General features: G+C 41.5%; 1 protein-coding gene across 1 annotated transcript in view; it reads right to left on the bottom strand.

Annotated features, from left to right (window-relative positions):
* Window positions 1–454: 454 nt before the first annotated feature.
* The window catches only part of LOC306852562 (serine/threonine-protein kinase TAO2-like), a gene marked incomplete at its 3' end in the record, with an annotated part of 30,558 nt that continues 8,654 nt past the window's right edge, over window positions 455–22,358 (bottom strand). The window contains exons 10-19 of the mRNA XM_079389487.1: window positions 21,942–22,023; window positions 21,675–21,842; window positions 17,297–17,503; window positions 14,751–15,110; window positions 11,860–11,988; window positions 11,587–11,790; window positions 9,905–10,144; window positions 4,933–5,145; window positions 4,677–4,859; window positions 455–1,180 (exon numbers count right to left, since the gene is read on the bottom strand). Coding sequence (XP_079245613.1) covers window positions 455–1,180; window positions 4,677–4,859; window positions 4,933–5,145; window positions 9,905–10,144; window positions 11,587–11,790; window positions 11,860–11,988; window positions 14,751–15,110; window positions 17,297–17,503; window positions 21,675–21,842; window positions 21,942–22,023 — 2,512 coding nt within the window. The remainder of the gene's footprint in view (window positions 1,181–4,676; window positions 4,860–4,932; window positions 5,146–9,904; window positions 10,145–11,586; window positions 11,791–11,859; window positions 11,989–14,750; window positions 15,111–17,296; window positions 17,504–21,674; window positions 21,843–21,941; window positions 22,024–22,358) is intronic.

Here is a 22,358-nt window from a genome sequence, read left to right on the forward strand (position 1 = left end):
AGCTCGTTAAAGCAGGATGGATTTTGATTGGCTGTTTTGAATTCAAAGATACCGTTCCTCTGTTATTGTTACAGCGATGTTGGACTCTTCATTTATCGTTATATTTATCGTTGTTTGCGTTAACAGGCTCAAACGTGACTGGATAACATATGAATACAAATGTATTTACTACATTAATCTCATGCATTGGAGCAACTCCCACAGACGTAAACGCACTCATAAAGTCTGACCGACATAAACATTCTGTGTTTGTACTGTCGCGCAAACACGAACGAATTCTCCCCGTCGCGCAGCATCCCTTTAAGACGGCTTAAAGGCAGTGGTGATGTTCCAAGCCAGTTTCACACTTTTTTTGTTTGTTTTTACCGAAAAAAACAACGACGAGCAAGGAAAAACCAAAGCAACAGATGAGAACGATGTCCTCTTGGAGGAATTCGGCTGGAAAGCGCGCTCCTTACGAGTACGAGAGGTGCGATCCGTTGGAGATGTGCGAGGTGACCGAGGTGCTCCGGCTGAGCACTCCGTCCGCGCCTCCTCCTGCTCCTCCGGACGCGGTTCTGCGCAGCGGCTGGGGGCTGTTCCTCAGGGCCAGAAGGCCGGGGCCCCTCACCACCAGCCCTCCTCCGTACACTCCCTGAGGAGCCGGCGGGCCGGAGGAGACGGAGGGAGGCGCGGGAGGAGGCACAGGAGGGAGCAGAGCCAGGGACTGGGAGGAGGAGCGGGAGGGAAGGTGGTGGGAGAAGAGGTGAGGGTGTGCCGCCGCTCCTCCCCACTCCTTCTCACGCTCCTTCTCTCGCTCCCGCTCCCGCTCGCGGTACAGCTGAGGAGTGCTCTGGTGATGGTAGTGCTGCGGCAGCTGGTGCCGGCTGTGATGGGAGGCTGAGGAGGATGAGGATGAGGAGCGGGACGAGTGGTGCAAGGGCCCCAGGCCGTGGGAGGAGGACGAGGACGAGGAGTCGGCTCTGCTGGGGCCCCTGCGGGAGAGCGGCGGCCCCCCGTGGCTCCAGTGGTAGCCCTGCTTGGGATGGGCCTCGGAGGGGATGCCGGTGAGGGCCAGGCTGCTGAAGCCCAGGCGGAGGCTCTCGGAGTCGAAGGCCTCGATCTCGGACGCCTGGCGCTCCAGGAGGGACCGGATGCGCTCCGAGCGCTCGTTCTGCAGGGCCAGCATCTCCTCCTCGATCTGGAGAAACAGAGCCATGACAACTGCTTCTGATCGGCGCAACTAATAATCGTGCAGATTCGGGATAAATTAAAGGGTTAGTTCACCGAAAAATGAAAACTAGTCCATGTTTTACTCACCCTCAAGGCATCCTAGGTGTATATGACTTTCTTCTTCCAGACGAATCCAATCAGTTATACTGAATATTGTCCTGGCTCTTTCAAGCTTTATAATGGCAGTGAATGGCTGTTTCTGTTCAGCAGTCCTAAAGTAGTCAAATAAAGTGCGCGCATCTGTAATAAAACGTGCCTCACGCAGCTCCAGGGGGTGAATAAAGGTCTCCTGTAACACATCCATATATTTTTGTAAGACGAATATCCATATTTCAAACATAATAAACACTTTTTTTGGATGGATAACGTAGGACTCAGCGCGGCATAAGCTCCAATGATTCATGGCGAACACAGAAGCGCAGAAGAAAGAGCACAAAACAAAACGCCGGTCATGAATTAGAAGCACAAAACGAGGATTTGAGGAGGATATTCGATATAAGCCAAGAGGAGACTGGTCTTCCTTTGGTAAAGTAAGGAAACTTTGCTTCCTTTGCTCCTGTAAACAAACGTTGGTTTTCCTGAGACTCACACGCAAGCGCTACGCCTATGTCCGTCAGTTAGCGGAAGTTACACAAAACTGTTTATATCGTTTTAAATATCTTTTAACATTTTTCTTACAAAAATGCATGGATTCGCTACAGAAGGACTTTATTCACCCCCCGGAGGCACATTTTAATATGGATGCGCACGCTTTATTTGACTACTTTAGGACTGTTGAACAGAAACACCCGCCCATGCCATTATAAAGCTTGAAAGAATTGGATTCGTCTGAAAGAAGAAAGTCATATACACCCAGGATGCCTCGAGGTAAAAACATGGTGTAATATTAATCTTTGGGTGAACTATCCCTTTAAATTAAAGAGCTTCAGGTGAAAAATAACAGACTTCTCCAATTGTTCAGTCATCTCAAAATCCAATCAACAGCTGATGCACTGAACCAAGCCTCAGCCCTAATCCTTTACACTCTGATGTTTATCACATCATGGAAGAAAAGATTTCTCTCTACTTCTGTATCAGCAGCTTTACATTCAAGTTCCTTTCAAATGTTGTGCAAGTTTTTACTGGCACAAATTCATCACTTGCATAACATCATTGGCAAAAACACAAAGCATGTTATGTTAAATATAGTTTAAACATGGTTTGTGCCATCCACAATGTGCTTCAAAACCATTAAAAACTAAGCATTTTTAGACAAGCCTGTTGAGTGTTTCAATACAAAGCAATGGGATTAAAAACATACCGACAAATGACCAAATCTAATGCAAATGCACCAATATTCAAATTCTAGACGATACCAATTAGCCAATAATTGTTTCACGGCAAAAAAACTGAAGCTTAAATATATCATTTTAAATGCTACAAATAAATACAGTCATCAAAATATGAGAATGAACAGTATAAAATAATGGCTATTTATCTCATTTACAAGGTATTCAATTTTAACAAGGTTAAAAAATACATTTTATGCAAGTGTTAAATGAAAGGAAAGTGTAATTTAAGTGTAAAAATTGGGGAAATATGCATGAACAATTAAACTGTTTTACTAGAATGAAAAAACAAATTAAACTAATTAACCGTTTTAAATGGCTAATACATTTTTAACGTTTTAAACGACTATATATTTCAATATTATAATGTACAGTATAAAATAACGGATGTTAATTTTGATTAATTATTTTGAAGCTCTAGATGCACAAACATGCTAATGAAAATACATGTTTTCAGGGAGTTTGTGTGTTATATATATATATATAGTGTATATCTAAACTAAATAAAATATGTTATCCAGCAGCTGCTATCCCTCGTGAGAAAAAACTAGCGCGCCTTTAAACTTAAAATCTGTTTGTGCCACCTTCAGCAGCAAGAACTGCAAACAAACTGTTCTGATAACTACACATCAGTCTTTTACAGCACAGCGGTGGATATATATTTGCTGTATACATGAATTATCCTGAACTACTGATCTTGCCTTTCATTTACATCTGGAAGAGAATTTCATTGCATTTTATATAAACTACATATTTGTTCCAACAATCATCGTACAACACTTAATAAGTTACAAGTGTTTTGATGCTTTTATTATTACTCTAAAGCAACTGTGATAGATGTGTAAACGATTAGGAAAACTGCATCTCCTGTGTTGAGTGTGATTAACTGAGTATATCATGTTCATCTGATAGAATGACAAATGACAGAGTTGTGTTTGTTGTGTTTGGACGAATGGAACATAAATGTTTGTGATTTGTGTAAAACCTTTTTTTCAGATATTTTAAAGTATTGGTTGGTTGTATTAACGATTGTGAAAACAGTTCTGTGCACATCGTTTGGTGAAGATTATGCATGATTTGTAATTGATCTGTTTTGAGAACAGTGGCCTGAGTTTGAAGAATCGATTGAGAAAAACTGTAATATCTCTAATATTATCTGGGGTATAGACCTGACATGGTTTATACAGCGGGTAAAATTAGTGTTGAACACGTCACCATTTTCTCAGTAAATATATTTCTAAAGGTGCTGTCGATTTGAAATTTTCACCAGATGTCGGTAACAACCCAAGCTATCCATACATACAAACAAAACAAAACAAATACTTACAGAAATGAAGTTATGTGTAATAAAATGGAATGACACAGAGAAAAGGTACTGAACACATGAAGAAAGGGAGCAGGAAAAAGGTATGGAAATCTATCAGTAATTAGAAAGCAATCCTGCCCCTCGTCAGTGGAAATTAATATTAGCTGCTTCAGTCCCAACACCTACAGTACCAGGATGATGAAGATGATCCCAAACACAGCCAAGGACACTCTCAACTGATTTCAGAGAAAGAGAATAAAGCTGCTAGAACGGCCAGACAATCACTTGGACTAGAATTCAATAGAAAATAAGAAGTAAAGGTCAGAGTTCATAGAAGAGACTCACAGGACCTTCAAGATTTGAAGACAAGATCAGAGCTGAGCAATGCGTGCCACTAGTTTCTCCTGCAGGAGGCGTCTTCAAGCTCTCATTACCAACAAACGCTTTTGCACAAAGAATTAAATGCATTTCAGTAGTTCAGTACCTTTTCTCTGTGTCATTCCATTTTATTACACATAACTTCATTTCTGTAAGTATTTGTTTTGTTTTGTTTGTATGTATGGATAGCTTGGGTTGTTACCGACATCTGGTGAAAATTTCAAATCAACAGCACCTTTAGAAATATATTTACTGAGAAACATAGTGACGTGTTCAATACTTTACCCGCAGTATACAGTAGTCAACATTTGAAGTGGATCAAAAAAGTTCAAAGTTGATGTAAGGTATTGATCCATTTCAAATGTTGACTACTATATACCATTGCAACCCAATAATGAATTGATAGGCATTTTGTGCACAGTGTGGAGCAGCGGCTCTGAAGCACTAGTTACCCGCTGCTCCAGCAGGGCTCTGCGGATGGACACTCTCTGCTCCAGCTCCTTCACCTCCCTCTCATGCTGTGTGTCCGTGTGCATCTTGATCTTGCTCTGGTAAGCGTTGAGAAGCTCCAGCTCCTGCTGCAGCTGCATCCTCAGCGCCTGATACTCGGCCTCCTGCGTCTCGTCCAGCCGCAGCTGCACACAAACACACAGAAGCGGGTCAGATCAGCCAGAGCGTGACTGACCGCTGCGCCCGCGCCTTACTCACAGCCTGTGTGGACAGCATGTCATTGATGGAGTGGTCGTACTGCTCGGCCAGAATGGCCAGCTTCCGGGTCTGCTCATCTTTCAGGCGCTTCAGTACGGCCTTGTGGTCCGACTTAGGTGTGTTCTCCAGCAGGTGGTTCCTCAGAGCTTTATACTGACGCGTTTGGATCTTACACGTGTCCTGGAACTGACGCTTAATCTGCAGCTCTTTGGACTACAGGAACAGGGAAGAGCGTGGAGACAAGATTGGACAACAGAGGGGAGGAAAGACTCTCACTGCTTAGAAAACACTATTTTAACATTGCATGTGAAAATCGGTTTGATGATTCAGAATTATTTTCATGTGAGAAGAAATAAAACTAGTCATTTTTACCTGACATTTTAGACTTGCAGGGTACAAATGAATTCCTCTTAGATCTAACATGTGACTCTGGAGCACAAAACCAGTCATACTTTTGTGAAGCTGAATAAATAATCTCTCCATTGATGTATGGTTTGTTATGATAGGTCAATATTTGTCTGAGATACAACTATTAGAAAATCTGGAATCTGAGGGAGCAAAAAAATCTAAATATTGAGAAAATCTCCTTTAAAGTTGTTCAAATGAAGTTCTTAGCAATGCATATTACTAATCAAAAATTAAGTTTTGATATATTTACGGTAGGAAATTTTCTAAATATCTTCATGGAACATGATCTTAATATCCTAATGATTTTTGTCATAAAAGAGAAATGTATAATTGTGATCCATACAATGTATTGTTGGCTATTGCTACAGATATACCTGTGTTACTCATGACTGCTTTTGTGGTAATCATAAGAATTCATAATAAACATGCTTGAAGCGAAAAAAAAATAAAGAAATTAAAGCAGCAGCAGGACCATATGAATGAAAAACAAAACTGAGATGAAGAATTCTAACAAAAAATGAAATGAACCAAAGGACAATGGATTATAATAAAGAAAATTTATTTCAGAAACATAACAGAAATCTGTAAAGTAAGCATCCATTCATGCACAAACACAAAACGAGGATGAAACGCACACAACGGCCTTGAAACAGACGGTGCAACGCAACAAAATTACAAACATTCCTCAAATAATAATTAAGACAAATGTTGTGATTTGGTTAAAAATACAAAGGGAGCACAGCATATGTAAACATTAAGAAGACAAAAAAATGACAAAGACAAACTTGAAACAGTTAATTTCCATTAACTGGAACAAATATGGCTAAAACTGAAATGCTTAGAAATTGAATTTTCTTCAAATAGACAACATTTCCTCATCCCTCATGTAGTAGAAAAATGGTCCCTTTGATAATCTTAAGATTTCTACGAAGCATTTCAAATAAAGATGATGTGCGCAGTGCAAGCTATTCTTCAACCTCTTCACTCCTTACGTCTGTGTAATCTTTGGTTGCTAATTTGCATACATCTTCTCCAACTGAACATTAAGATGATTGTCATAATGGCCTTTAATATGCAGTAAAAGGGTACTAATAAATATGAAATAACAGTGCCATGCAAACATTGAAAACTAGGGCTAACTTGTGTAAATGCTTCATCTAAACAGGCTAGACCTCTCTTCATAAGGACATGATCAAAACACTCGTTTACATGGTAAATATGATGAGATCATTGCCTCTAGTGCAATAACACTTATTAAACCAGTATATATATATCTATCCTCGAATCCACCCGTCTACAAACACATCTGCTCATAAACTGATCTGGTTTGAGATTTCCTCTAAATAAAACTGCACATCTCATACTGAATTTATATAATAGATCACCCATATTTCAGAGTAAATATTTCATCTAAAGTTATGAGATTGATGTTTAATTTAACAACATTTAATAAAGTTCACTGCTAAAGTGTCAGAACTGAATGAACAGCATCCGATGGTGGAAAACCCCAGATCACGTGACATGGAGAACTAACAGCAAACCATTCAATAGCCCTAATGTATGATATATAACGGCTGCGGTTCATTTGGGCAAGGACACGGATTTTAAATATTTCAAGCGTTTGTCATTTCTGAGGTCCTGCCTCCAAATCATCCAGTGAGAGGACTCTTCTGAGCACAGTTTCTGCTGCGGTTGAAACGATATCAAACACTGATTGTGCAACAATATTCAGCTAGTTTCTGTTTCTATTTCAATACACACATTCCTTCAAAAGTAGGAAAAAGCATTGGCGCTTCATCGAACGCACTTCTGCAAGAGTCAGCTCGTAGTGTTGTGTTTTTGGGAGATCTATAGTGTAAAGCACTGAATTGTAATCCCCTTTCACAGTCAATTAATTTAGCATTTAACATGCATGGCTTCATTGAAAGGCCTATGGTCATTTTCACACCATTTTGGTTTCGCAAAATAACTTCATTGTTGAAATTAAGACCCCCTTCAAAATAAAATAAAACCTAAATTAAGATTGCACAGACATGGCTTCAACAATCACCATAACACATATAGCTCTTGCTATTTGAGAATAAAATAAATCAAGAGTTAAAAAAAAAAAAAAAAAAAAAAAAACTTTTACAAAAAGCACAATAATGGACTGAAGCGGTCCATTCACGGCGACAGTGACTGAGGGAGCGGAAATAAAACAGTACATTAATCTTGAAGGAACAGTTCACCTAAAAAAGGAAATTGTGTCATCATTTCCTCAAGAGAATGCCGTTACAAACCCATAAGACTTTGGTTCATCTTCAAACACAATTTGACATTATAAGTGAAACCTGAAAGATTTCCGTCCCTCCAATGAAAGTCCAGGTCACCAAAACTACTTAGAAGAGTTTATAAAGGCACCATAAAACGAATCCATATGAACTGAGCTGAGTGCTGTTTATAAGGCGAAATATTGATGGACACACATGGCATATCAAATATGTGTACGCTCAATGTTTGTGTGAATAAAAGACTAAATTAAATCTGTATCTCTTCACCAGACAACGGTAGCGCTGTCAAACGATTAATCGCATCCAGTTATTGTTCACATACTATGTGTGTAATGTGTATATTTATCATGTATATATAAAAACACAAGTATATATTTTGAAAATATTTACGTTTTTACATTTATATATTCATATGCTTAGATTTTATATTACATATAAATATATTTAATAAATTTAAAAAATTCTTTAATCTATAAATGCATGTGTTTGTATTTATATACACATGATAAATATACAGTATATATTATGTAAACAAGTTTTATTTTGGATGCGATTAATTGTTTGACCGCACTAATTCATATGGATTTGTTTTGCCTTTTTGGCAGTTTTTGTTGCCCGTTACCTTCTTCATTTTAGACCGAGACAAATTTCTCAGGTTTTATGAATCTTCATCTGCGTTTCGAAGACTGACCAAAGTGAGTAAATGATGACAAAATGTTCAATACGTGCGAAGTCTCTTCAACTCGGTCCTTCTCTGTGAAAACAGGTGTGATTTGAGCAGACGGACTGCAGTAAATCACATACACCTCGATCTATCTCCAAGGCACTATCTTTCCTTTCAAACTCCTCCCTGACGGGGTTCTCCTCAACACGCTCTCCCACCTGCCTTCCTCCCTGTACATGCTCTCTCGCTCCTGCCTCCTCCTCCTGCTCCTCTCCCTCATCCTCCTCCTCTGCTCCCTGGCGGCTCGGGGCAGGAGGACTGGGAGCTTGCTGACTCTCTCTCTGCGCAGGATCCCGCAGGCCTGCAGGCGTCTCAGCTGATTCTGAGGCAGCTCCTTCAGCAAACGCTTGGCTAAACGCAGCACCACGGAGTTAGCGAGGTCCGTCAGAGTGCCGAGAGGCCGGCGGATGAACCGTCGGCCCAAAAGCACACACCGTGCAAACAAGACGGAGTATCTGCTTTTGGCCTGATACTCCACTCCGAGGCTTCTCAAAGGCACGGGGATTCTGGACTGCCGCCCCGCCCAGTTGCGTCCGGCTTTGGGGAACATGTCGTAAAGGCTTCGCTCGGTCAGGCCGCCGAGGAGCGACTGGCACACAGCGAACATTGGCTTGGGCAGACGGAACAGAACTCTCATCCAGAGGCGATTGAGTTTGCGCGGGGCACTCTGGAGGAAAACCCTGGCTGGACGCAGCACCAGAACCACCACCAGATAGAGGGTGAGGAAGAGCGACGGCGAGCTGAGAAAAGACGCCGAGATCAAGGCCACCGGGACGTAATAGAGCCCCAAGCTCAAAGATAAGCCCAGACTGAAGAGCCCGGAGCCCCAGGAGGCCAGCGAGAGGAACGTGGAAAACGAGAGCGAGCAGCAGGAGCGCAGAAATAGATAAGAAAAGACGAGCGCCAGGAAAGCCAGCTCGCCCGAGAGAAGCACGGACGCGAGCGAAGGCAGCGGAGGCGAGCGGCGCAGGGAAAGCAGGAAGACGGAGAGGAAGAGGAGGGTGAGGACTGACGGACGCACGGCGGCGGAGAGCGAAAGCGCGAGGCAGATGGCGTGAGAGAAGAGCGAGGGAAGCGACGCCTGGGAAGAGGAAGGGGAGGGAGGTGTATAGACCGGCGGAGGCTCCAGCTCTTCTAGCGTATCTGGGAAGTAGAACTCAGAGAGCTCGTCTGCGTCGCGCTCCAGAGAGCGGAGCTCAAAGGAAGGGGCGGGAAACAGCTCTGACGGACATCCGTCGGCCACGCCTCTATCCTCTTCCTCACACTCTGATTCGCTGCTGCAGTCGTCCCAAGGACAGCCTTCTACTCGTTTGGGATCAAGTTTGTCCTCAACCTGCTGCGGTTCATCTAACTTCTCTTTTGCACTTTCGCCTGCATCTTTTCCTTCTCCGTCTACCGTTTCACACAGCTCAGTAAAAGTCTCTTCGGTGCCTTCTATTTCTACAGCTGACTCCTCAAGCTGCATCTCATCCCCGCCTATCTTTTCTCCATCTCTACTCAGCTGTTCCTCTGGCCCCACCCATTCAGTTTCAAGCCCCTCCCCCTCCCCAGTACTCTGGCAGTCACTCACTCTCAGGCTCTTGGGCTGCTGGCGGACTTCGACGGCATGTTTTTGCCGCAGCTCCTGCTCGCGCCGCTTGTTGTACTCCATCTGATTGGTGAGCTCGGTCTGGTGCTGCGTGCGGATCAGATCGGCCCGTGTGTGCTGCACCAGACCCAGCTGCCTGAACTCCAGCTCCTGAGTCGACTCGTGATGCCGCAGCAGCATGGCACACTCCAGGTCCTTCAGAGTCTGTTTCTTGTTCAGGTCCTGCGGCGGGACAAACAGAGATGTGTTGTTAGAAACGCATTGGGAAACTGTGGTCAGGCATAAACGAGTGTGTGGCATTTAATTGGTGGTTTCCATCGGAATGGTGCTGTTCACGAGTTAGTTCCCTTTGGAAAGTGTTGGCGGTGTGGAAATCATTCATTCACAGTTACATCCGTGATCAACAAACTCGCTGGCCGTTTGTGCAGCGTTTCCTATTAATTACCTAGACTGTGGCAGCCTGGCAATAATTAACCAAAAATATTTTACACTGCTCACATTAACATTAAAGATCTCTAATATTAGTTTTGTTTGCTTTGATAAAGTGTGTCAATTGAACAGAAATCTAAACTGTGATACGGCTTTGTGTATACATCAAATCTCAAAGTGCTGTGATTGATTAAAGTATAGAGTCTAACGCACTGCATGTTTTACAGCGAAGCATGGTAGCGTGTTCATTTACAAGCGACAGGCTCATGAGCCGGTGTTCTCAGCGTCCTACGGCGGCACGCTTCATAGTAAATGCAGCAAACTCCATCTCTGCATGTGCTGAGAGTTTAAGGCGCGTTTGAGAACGCCAGTTATGCTTTTTCACATTTGCATAATTTCCAACAATACACAAAAACGTAAACTTTGTTTTGCAGTTTTCCGCCAAAATAAAAGCTGGATGGTTTAACTCCTACAAGTGAAGAAATGAAGACATGGGTTTTTGTAATTTTACTACTGTAAAGTATAGTAGTGAAGGATCTAAGGATCAAACATACATGTGTTGTGTTTTACTTGATTATAAGAGGAAGAATAAATGAATATAAAAATGTATTATTCAATGTAATCATACAATCATTCATAATTATTTATATAATTATTATCAAATAAATTATATAATTGTAATAATAGTTTTAAAACCATTTTATGTATTCATTTCATTGATTTATTAATTATTTGTTAACTAAACTGTTAATACAGTTTTGAGACCAGACAAGACTTGCTGTTAATGGGTTTTGGGTATCAGACCATTTCGCTGACCATACAAACGCATATTTTCTGAGAGGATCTGGAGTCCGAGGCTGGATCTGATATTTCTGGCGTGGAGGTATGATCTAACAGTAGTTTATGTTCTTATTAGAAAATATTCTTTTTTTTTATTTTACAATGCAATTGTATTACAATTAATAGAGATACTTTTTTAAAAAAAAGCTCAATTTGGTTTACTAATAAGGGGTTGACGCTCTTAATTTTGCTCTGAAAGTGCATTTAACAAAAATATGAAAAAATAAATAAATAAATCCACAAAATCTTGTGGGAAACTGAATACGTGAGAGGCAGGTTCACCAGTTTGTTCTTGCTCGTTCCTCTGCAAACACACTGTCATATGAAACATGTCAATTTTCTGAAAAGGAATCAAGCTAATGATCTGGACAGAGGATTGGCTCTTGGCTCTGTACCTCTCTGAGCAGGTCTTGCTCCAAGTTGTGGCGAGAGAGCAGCATCTTCCTCTTGTACTGGCGGCCCTGCAGCTCGTAGTACTGCCTCTGTCTGCGCAGTAACCCCGCCTCCTCCTCCGCCTGCAGCTGCTGCAGACACTCCTTCTGCTGCACCAGCCACTCCTGCTTCTCCCGCTTCGGCGTGGACTGGTTCTCACTGAGCTCCTGCACACAGGAGAAGCATTCATCAGCACACGAGAGAGAACCAGACGAGCGAAGCACTCTCCGCTGTACCTCTTTGAGCTGCTCCTTGCGCTGCCTGTACTGCCGCTTCTGAGACTCCAGCAGGCTGCTGAGCTCCTTTTTCTGCTGGCCCAATATGTGCTGCTGGAACTTCTTCTCTTCTGAGAGAGCGCCCTTAGACTGAGACAAGAGAGGAGGAGGAAGAGTGAAGAACAGAAGAGCAAGGAGGAGGAAGAGTGAAGAACAGAAGCGCGAGGAGGAGGAAGAGTGAAGAACAGAAGCGCGAGGAGGAGGAGTGAAGAACAAGAGCGAGGAGGAGGAGTGAATAACAGAAGAGAGAGGAGGAGGAGGAGTGAAGTGCAGAACGGAAAGGAGGAGGAGTGAAGAGCAGAACGGAAAGGAGGAGGAGTGAAGAGCAGAACGGAAAGGAGGAGGAGTGAAGAGCAGAACGGAGAGGAGGAGAAGAGCAAAACGGAGAGGAGGAGGAAGAGTGAAGAACAAAACGGAGAGGAGGAGGAAGAGTTAAGAACAAAACGGAGAGGAGGAGGAGGAGTGAAGAACAGAAGAGCGAGGAGGAGGAGGAGTGAAGAACAGAAGAGCGAGGAGGAGGAGGAGTGAAGAACAGAAGAGCGAGGAGGAGGAGTGAAGAACAGAACGGAGAGGAGGAGTGAAGAACAGAACGGAGAGGAGGAGGAGTGAAGAACAGAACGGAGAGGAGGAGGAGTGAAGAACAGAACGGAGAGGAGGAGGAGTGAAGAACAGAACGGAGGAGGAGTGAAGAGCAGAAAGGAAAGGAGGAGGAGGAAGAGTGAAGAACAGAACAGAGAGGAGGAGTGAAGAACAGAACGGAGAGGAGGAGGAGTGAAGAACAGAACAGAGGAGGAAGAGTGAAGAGCAGAACGGAGAGGAGGAGGAGTGAAGAGCAGAACGGAGAGGAGGAGGAGTGAAGAACAGAACAGAGGAAGAGTGAAGAACAGAACGGAGAGGAGGAGGAGTGAAGAGCAGAACGGAAAGGAGGGGGAGGAGTGAAGAACAGAACGGAGAGGAGTGAAGAACAGAAGAGAGAGGAGGAGTGAAGAGCAGAACGGAAAGGAGGAGAAGAACAGAACGGAGGAGGAGGAGTGAACAACAGAACGGAGAGGAGGAGGAGTGAAGAGCAGAACGGAAAGGAGGGGGAGGAGTGAAGAACAGAACGGAGAGGAGTGAAGAACAGAAGAGAGAGGAGGAGTGAAGAGCAGAACGGAAAGGAGGAAAAGAACAGAACGGAGGAGGAGGAGTGAACAACAGAACGGAGAGGAGGAGGAGTGAAGAGCAGAAGAGAGAGGAGGAGTGAAGAGCAGAACGGAAAGGAGGAGAAGAACAGAACGGAGGAGGAGGAGTGAACAACAGAACGGAGAGGAGGAGGAGTGAAGAGCAGAATAGAGGAGGAGGAGTGGAGAGCAGAACGGAAAGGAGGAGGAGGAAGAGTGAACAAGAGAACAGAACAGAACAGAGAGGAGGAGTGAAAAACAGAACAGAGGAGGAGGAGTGAAGATCAGAAGAGCGAGGAGGAGGAGTGAAGAGCAGAACAGAGAAGGAGTGAAGAGCAGAACGCAAAGGAGGAGAAGAGCAAAACGGAGGAGGAGGAGGAGGAGTGAAGAACAGAACGGAGAGGAGGAGGAGTGAAGAACAGAACGGAGATGAGGAGTGAAAAACAGAACAGAGAGGAGGAGTGAAGATCAGAAGAGCGAGGAGGAGGAGGAGGAGGAGTGAAGAGCAGAACAGAGAAGGAGTGAAGAGCAGAACGGAAAGGAGGAGAAGAGCAAAACGGAGGAGGAGGAGTGAAGAACAGAACGGAGATGAGGAGTGAAAAACAGAACAGAGAGGAGGAGTGAAGATCAGAAGAGCGAGGAGGAGGAGGAGGAGTGAAGAGCAGAACAGAGAAGGAGTGAAGAGCAGAACAGAGAAGGAGTGAAGAGCAGAACGGAAAGGAGGAGAAGAGCAAAACGGAGGAGGAGGAGTGAAGAACAGAACGGAGATGAGGAGTGAAAAACAGAACAGAGAGGAGGAGTGAAAAACAGAACAGGGGAGGAGGAGTGAAGATCAGAAGAGCGAGGAGGAGGAGGAGTGAAGAACAGAACGGAGAGGAGGAGGAGGAGTGAAGAGCAGAACGGAAAGGAGGAGAAGAGCAAAACGGAGGAGGAGGAGGAGTGAAGAACAGAACGGAGAGGAGGAGGAGTGAAGAGCAGAACAGAAAGGAGGAGGAGGAAGAGTGAAGAAGAGAACAGAACAGAGGAGGAGGAGTGAAGAACAGAACAGAGGAGGAGTTAAGAACAGAACAGAGAGGAGGAGTGAAAAACAGAACAGAGGAGGAGTTAAGAACAGAACAGAGAGGAGGAGTGAAAAACAGAACAGAGAGGAGGAGGAGTAATGAACAGAAGAGCGAGGAGGAAGAGTGAAGAACAGAACGGAGAGGAGGAGGAGTGAAGAACAGAACGGAGGAAGAGTGAAGAACAGAACAGAGAAGGAGGAGTGAAGAACAGAGGAGGCGGCGGCGTGAAGAACAGAACAGAGAGGAGTGAAGAACAGAACAGAGAGGAAGAACAGAACAGAGAGGAGGAGGGGTGAAGAACAGAACGGAGAGGAGGAGGGAAGAACAGAACGGAGAGGAGGAGGAGTGAAGAACAGAACGGAGGAGGAGGAGGGAAGAACAGAACGGAGGAGGAGGAGGGAAGAACAGAACGGAGAGGAGGAGGGAAGAACAGAACAGAGGAGGAGGGAAGAACAGAACGGAGGAGGAGGGAAGAACAGAACGGAGAGGAGGAGTGAAGAACAGAACTTCATTTCTGCTCATCATCGATAGCTCCATCCCCGTTTTTCTGTTCCGCTCTCATTCGCTTTTTTCTTTTTCTGTCATTCTTTCCATCCATCCATCTATCTAATCGTAGTGATGTGACACTCACCTCTTTCTCCAGGATGGCCTGGTGCTTCTTGCCAAGCTTGTCTGCTTCACTGCTGAAGCTGTTCCTCTGCGTCTCCAGCTCTTTGTCGAGCCTCAGCTGATGTTCGTCCATCTCGGCCTTCAGCTTGTTCTCCAGAGTCATCAGCTGCTTCTGGTGCTGCCTCCTCATGCGCTTGTATCTGGACATCTGCTCTCTGAGAGCCGAGCCCTGCTCGTGCTCCTGGATCTGACGGGTCACCAGCGAGGCCGTGCGGATGGTGGCGAAGTGGTCACGTCCCCTGCGCCGGCGGCCCCCAGAGGGGCCCTGCTGCTGGGAGTCCATCTCCGGCTGGTAGGGGTCATCATAGATGTTATCATGGGTCTGTGGGGGACGAATGTGCATTTAGACTTGGAATAAAGAATTTTTTACATTTTTTGAAGATTACTCTTCTGGCTCATCAAGGCTGCATTTATTTGACCAAAAACACATTAAAAACAGTAATATTGTGAAATATTATTACAATTACAAACAGCTGTTTTCAGTGTGAATATGTGTTAAACTGTAATGTATTTCTGTGATCTGCAGCTGTATTTTCAGCATCATTACTCCAGTCTTCAGTGTCACATGATCTTCAGAAATCATAATAATATACTGATTTACTGCTCAACAAACATTTCTGATTATTATCAATGTTGAACACAGTTGTGCTACACAATATTTTTGTGGAAACTGTAATACACTACCATTTAAAAGTTAAATTAAGACAATGTTAAAAGTAACAGTAAAGACATTAATAACGAAAAAGAAAATTCTATTTCAAGTAAATGCTGCTCTTTTGAACTTTAACAATTACAGAAAAGAATCATCATGGTTTCTTGAAAAATATTAGTCATTTTTTCAACATTTATATAAAACCTTTATTAACTCTTTCCCTGCCATTGACAGAATTTTCCGCTTTCCATGTTTTCACTGTTATACGGTAGGAGGAGCTCTTACACACAACGAGTACTGAACGACGGGATCAACACACGGCAAAGAAAAGCATAAACAAGTGATCGCATATGTACACCGATCCATCTGTAAAATAACACGATCAACAAACTTTAATCATTATATAAATCAAAACTGCCTAGTGTTACTGAATGAAATGCTGATCCAGGAGTAAGCTTTGGATGTGGTGATGGAAGCGACTCCATCTGTGTTTTGATCATTGCTCTAAATCTAAACCGGACAGGGTCTTCGACAAAACCATGGTTTTCTTGGCCTTTTGTTCTGAATGTTGCTTTTTAATGAAACTTACCCACATTCAAAGTGTTGATAAAAAGATTGCATGAAGTTAGAATTTTTTATTTTATGCTACACCTGCTCCTCTCTCCAGATCCCTCCAGATCCCTCCAGTCAGAGGAGCAACATGATGAGGCTGTTGGTGTATCTCTAGCACAGCCTTCACCATTTAACACACTTTAACAACACATTAGTGTGATACCCAGACTGAAAGATTGTTAAATGTTTTTAAATGGGTCAGATGGTATTTCTTTTGGTAGTATATGTTTGGTACATCTACATATATAGGCCCAGCGGACAACTTGTCTGTATGCTGTCATTATTGATTGTGTTATAGCAATGGCATCAAAAAGCGTTACTTATAGGTAATCATGACCTAAATAGAGTTCACTTGTAATTGAGAATCAAAATTATTCAGACTGTTTTAATATTAAAATCTTTAACAATGTATTTATACATGTATACAATAATTTAGCTTAGAGTAATAAATGATTTCTGCCCTAAAACATGTGTCTGCTGGCCTGGAGAGGTCTATGCTTTCCTTGCATTTCCCACACAAGCACCTATGAATCAAAAACGTGTTTATCTCTCTCTGCTGCGGTGATAAGAAACCACTATCACGTAACGTTAGTGTGGGATATTAACGAGTGTGACACGCCTGATCAACGCTTATTAGTTTCTATTACTGGTAGTATCAATACTAGCATTGCTATTGTCTGATTACATTACAGATATACACACGTTAGCTAATCTAACACTGATCTCTCACCAAACACCTGCCCTGTTCTCCTCACATCAACTCAATGTGTCTTCTCTGACCGTTGTTCTGTTTAATCCTGGCCTGTCCTGTTCTCTTGGCTGCATAGCAGGCTCATAATTGTATCTGTGGTACGTCATACGAGTGTAAATACACATTTAACATTTCCTCAGCGTTCGAACTGTCTGCGATCCATTGTTTTCCTGTGGTTTAAATGGACCGCTCTCCCTTTTGATGCGTCACTTCCGGTTTTGGCACGTTTCAGATGCGGAAGTAAAATTCTCTCACAAAAACAACTCCAGAAGCCTTAATAGCATATTTTAAAGAAAATCTAGTTCCTACAGTATTTTTCTATACATCGACTCACTGGAGTCTCTAACCTGCAATATGCCCTTTAATAACTGAGCATATTAGAATGATTTCTGAAAGATCACATGACACTGAAGACTGGAGTAATGATGCTGGAAACGTCATTTTAAGGCACTGAAGTGTAGTTTGAGCACACGGGGCTCAGTCGAAGCCGTACCAGAGGTTTGTGCAGCACTGAGCTGTTGGAGCTCACTGTATGCTCGCCCTCCTGCATCATGGCCATCTCTCCGCTGTCGTCCGAGCCGTCCGCGAGGCTGTTCACCGAAGAGCTCTGGGAGCTGGCGCTGATGGACATGGACGGCAGCGAGTGGGAGCTCTCCATGCTGTTCACCGTGCCCGTCCGCAGCATGTACTGCTCCACATCCTAGAGACACGAGAGGGCATTAAACACAAATGAGACTGAGTCCCCCGCTCCTGTGATCAGCTGGAAATGCCCTCTGCAACAGAACATGACGTCTGCTTTATAGACGTAACCAAGACTGATCCTATGTAGATCTGAGAACTCACATGACTGCCATGATGCTATTCATCAACAGTAAATATCTGCATCATGAACAGCTGGGAAAGAAACAGAGTGTCTGTGCAGTCGGGCCTCATAAACCTGCTGCAGTTGTTAATACTAATCAAACAACAAGACAAGGAAAATCACTCAATGCTCTTGACTGAATAACATTATTTGCTTTCATAAAATCCTATGTATATTTAATTAAAACAGTAGGTAGTGTTAAAACAGGTAGTGTTAAAAAAAACTAGGTAGTGTTTCATTTTTACATTTGATGAAATTTCTGTATTGTTTATTTTTGAGTAGCCCTGTTAAATAGACCTACTTTTTCACAATCGTGACATCTGTGGAGAGATGACTGGCGAATTTCACTGGATTTGTAGAAGAATTTGTAGACCTACTGTCACAGAAACATAAGGGCTTCCCTGCAGTTTTCCTCCAAAATACAGACATGGTTTAATTCTTGCAAGTAAAGAAACTGAAAAAGTCTTAAAGTAAAGTTTTATAATTTTACTACTGTAGTAATTTTAACACTTATGATATTTTTATTTTACAAAGCATTTATTACAACAGTAATATATATATTTCTGTCTAAGAGATAATATTAAAAATCAATTTGGTCACTGATAAGGGGTGGGTGCTCTTAAAATGTTCTTTAAGTGTATCAAATTAAACTTTATTTAATTGATATCTTATATTTGTTCTGTTGTTTGTTTAGTCTCACGTTTAATAACAAATATAAAATAATAAACAGGTTATGGTTGACACAGCTAGTAAAAATAAAAAGCTGAAAGAAAAAGTTTAAGTGTGTGTATTATTAATTATTAAAGTATTCGAGATGCATTGTGGTGCAGCAAATTGTATTCAAATTGTCAAGATTCCCAACTCTAGTGTGTTCATAACATCTTTAACAGATTACGGTGTAAAACACGGATAGTAAGCAGAACAGTTTTATCCAGCGATTGTCAGAATTGTGGTCTCATAAAGGATCAAGAGTAAAGATTGAAAAATATGCAAAGGAAAGAAAAGAAAAGCCATTTCAGAAGCAGAGCTACACTGATAGAAATGATTTTGTGGTGAAGTAAATACTACAGAAAAACAAATGTAATTTCTACATTAAATCATTTAGTTCAGCCAAGAATAATAATAATAATAATAATAATAAAAAAAGATCATATTGAGTAAATTCAATATTAGTACTTAATTTAAGCTCGTAGAATTTAAAGTTTGAACTTATAAGTATATTTTACTTGGACATGTTTGTTATTTTTACAAAGATTAAGTAAATATCAACACCATGATCCCGTTGTTCCCATCATGCACTTGGGCATGAATAATTAATAAGGTCTTTTTTTTGCTGTTTTCGAGATGCACTTACACAGTTTTATGGTTGCTTTTGTTGTTAGGTTAAATAACTTGCTGTTTTGTGACATCTGGAGTTCATTTCTTACTCAAAATGACCCATTCATACTCAACACTCTTCACTGATTGTCACTGTCATTGTGTATCATGTGCCAAGTATTCCGGTCTGTGTTCGTTCAGTTAATAACTATATCGAGTCAACATATTACCTTAAAAACAATAACGAACTGTCTACTTGCTTACATGCGTGATTGTAAATTAACCACATGCTTTAGAGGCATTTTTTTCAGTGCAAAGTTTACAAACCGTGACTGAGTGAAATGTACTTGTGTATTGCAGGATAAACTTCAAATAATTAAGTAGAAATTACTCAAACTCTACCTGGCCACGTTAAATTGACTTATTTCCTTTGCTAATTTTACATAACTTAAGTAAATTTTACTTAATTCCACATTTAAATATTACTTAAATATGCGTGCAAAAACTTGCAAAATAAAAATTAAGTAAATTTAAAAAAAATGTCAGTGTAGTTATTAAATATGGAAAAAACTCTAGAAAGGGTTGTGGCTAGAAGGGATACAGCTAAAACCGGAAGCTAACAAATTAAATTTTCTACCTGTTAGATTGTGTTTTATAAATGTCTACACCTACCCCAACCAATAAAAGATGTTTTGTTGTAGAGTGTGACAAAAGTTACGCTATACTGATGTGTGCATGTCTAGGCCTGTTGCAATGATCAATATATGGACTTATCGCACAATATATGTACATGACCTCATTCATTTTTGGTGATGCGATATATTGCCCATAATATTTACATAAAAATGAATGTCACTGTTTTTTGCATTCCACTTGCACTTGTGTCTTTAGCAGCTTCTCGTACATAACGTGGTGTAGTCATGAGTTGCTAGTTCAAGTTAAAAAATGTTAAAAAAAAAAAAAAAAAAAAAAAAAAAAGTTTAATCTGCAGATATGTTCTTGTTTAGGGATCTGACGGCTTAGTAGTGACTGTGTTTTTCAGCAATAGTGTGCACCCTTAATTTACAGAGAAAAGAAGGTCAGGGAAAAATCTCCAAACAAGTTCTTTGTGCATTTTTCTTTTTTGTACTTGTTACTTTGCTAGAAAATGTTTATTTACTATTTATTCAAGTTTTTAAAAAGGTATCTAATATATTGATACTTAATCTCCATAATATAAATATTCTTAAGAATTAAAAGGTTGTTGTCATTTGAAAGTGTAGGCCTTCTTGCATTATTATGCCGTTATATTATGATTATATATTGAGTGGCATAAAATGGTCTTAAAATGACAATTATTCTTGGGGCAATATATCACACAACATAAAGTTGTTATCGTGACAGGCCTAAGCATGCCCAGTAGTTTTAGCTGAATCCCTTCTAGCCTCAACCCCTACAAAGACAAAGCTCCTCACAATAGTGGGCCTTGAAAGCAAATAAGGTCATTCTGGAGTTCATATTGACTTTAAAGGGATAGGTCACCCAAAAAGGAAAATTCTGTCATCATTTACTCACCCTCAAGTAGTTCCAAACCTGTATGAATGTCTTTGTTCTGTTGAACACAAAGATATTTTAAAGAAAGTTTGTAACCAGGCTGTTTTGGGGGCACCATTGACTTTCATAGTAGGGAAAAAAATACAATGGAAGTCAATGGTGCCCCAGAACTGCTCTGTTTCCCACATTCTTCAGAATATCTTCCTTTGTGTTCAGCAGAACAAACACATTCATACAGGTTTGGAACTACTTAAGGGTGAGTAAATGACAGAATATTCATTTTTGGGTGACCTATCCCTTTAAGGTGAGCTACTGTAAATCAATGCGTCAATTTGCCATGATGTCACAAGCAAATCACTCAAGCACACTCAAGGTCAAAAGGGTGCAAAAGAACAAAGACTCAAACTCCAAACGTCTGAAACATGAGCTGACGAATGTCTGAAACCAAACCCTAAATCAGGTTTTGTCTGTTATTACTGGTGCTGCCACGTGACAATCATGTGAGAGGACAGCAGACTTATTTACTGTCCTGACCAACCAGCACATCTGATATTCCCAAATATAGCTGTTCTACTTCCAGAACGAACTGATCATTAGGGGTGGGAGAAAAAAAAAAAAAGATTCTCCGATGCATCGCGATTCTCTCTTCAACGATTCTGAATCGATTCTGAGCTTGTAGCCTGCTTATATAATAAAAAAATACAAAAAAAAAGTAAATTTTGCACAAAATAAATTTGATTTAAAATTGATATAAAAATGTAGCAATGTGCAGTAATATTGAAAACTGAGAATGTGAGGCATCGTGATATTGAGTTGATAATGAGAATCATAATACTGAATAGTGAAACCGAGATTCACAGCCTTATTTTTAAGATGGCAGTACTGACACACAAAGACTCCAACTATAAACAAAAAGCATAGAAACTGCAATTTTGGTTAAGATGTAAAGTTGTAAAGATGTATTTGGAAGCCGAAGAATTAATTGGGGAAAAAATGTAGATCAAGAATCGTTTTGGAATCAGATCATGACTCCCACAATCGAAATCGCATCGTGAAGTGCCTGAAGATTCCCACCCCTACATGATCATGCTGCGTGACCCTGGAAATCAACTTTCCTTTTTTTGATTTGACAACAAGACAAGTTGAAAGGTCATCCCACCTCTTCCTCTTCGGTCCCCTCGGTGGCGGGGCCATTGAGTGTCTCCTGGAAGAGGATCTTCTTCATCTTCCGGTACTGCAGGTTATCCAGCTCCCTCACAGCGTCTTTAGTGCGTGCGATCAGATCCATCACCGCCGTCACCGGACGCTCGCGGCACAAGAAGTGATGCTGGAGAAACAAAGCCCAGAGGATCATCTCAAAACCACAGTGTCTGGAACGCATCATGTTTAGAAAGTCTTACAAAATAGTCTTAAAAAAGATGTTTACTTTAAGCAGCACATCAGAGGTAGGTCTGTCCTGGGCGATCTTCTGCAGACAAGAGTCTACGAAGTTACGTAAATAATCCGACCTGAGAGGTTAGGAAACAAAACATGCAAATCAAAAGGCAGCGTCGTTAGGGCAGCTGTAATTAATTATAAACAATTCTATAAAACTATTACATATATGTGACCCTGGACCACAAAACCAGTCATAAGTGCACATTTTTGTCTGAGATACAACTATTTGAAAATCTGGAATCTGAGGGAGCAAAAAAATCTAAATATTGAGAAAATCTCCTTTAAAGTTGTTCAAATGAAGTTCTTAGCAATGCATATTACTAATCAAAAATGAAGTTATGATATATTTACAGTAGGACATTTACTAAATATCTTCATGGAACATGATCTTAATATCCTAATGATT

Source organism: Barbus barbus (genome assembly GCF_936440315.1).
Source record: "Barbus barbus genome assembly, chromosome: 32".
Taxonomy (NCBI): Eukaryota; Metazoa; Chordata; class Actinopteri; order Cypriniformes; family Cyprinidae; genus Barbus; species Barbus barbus.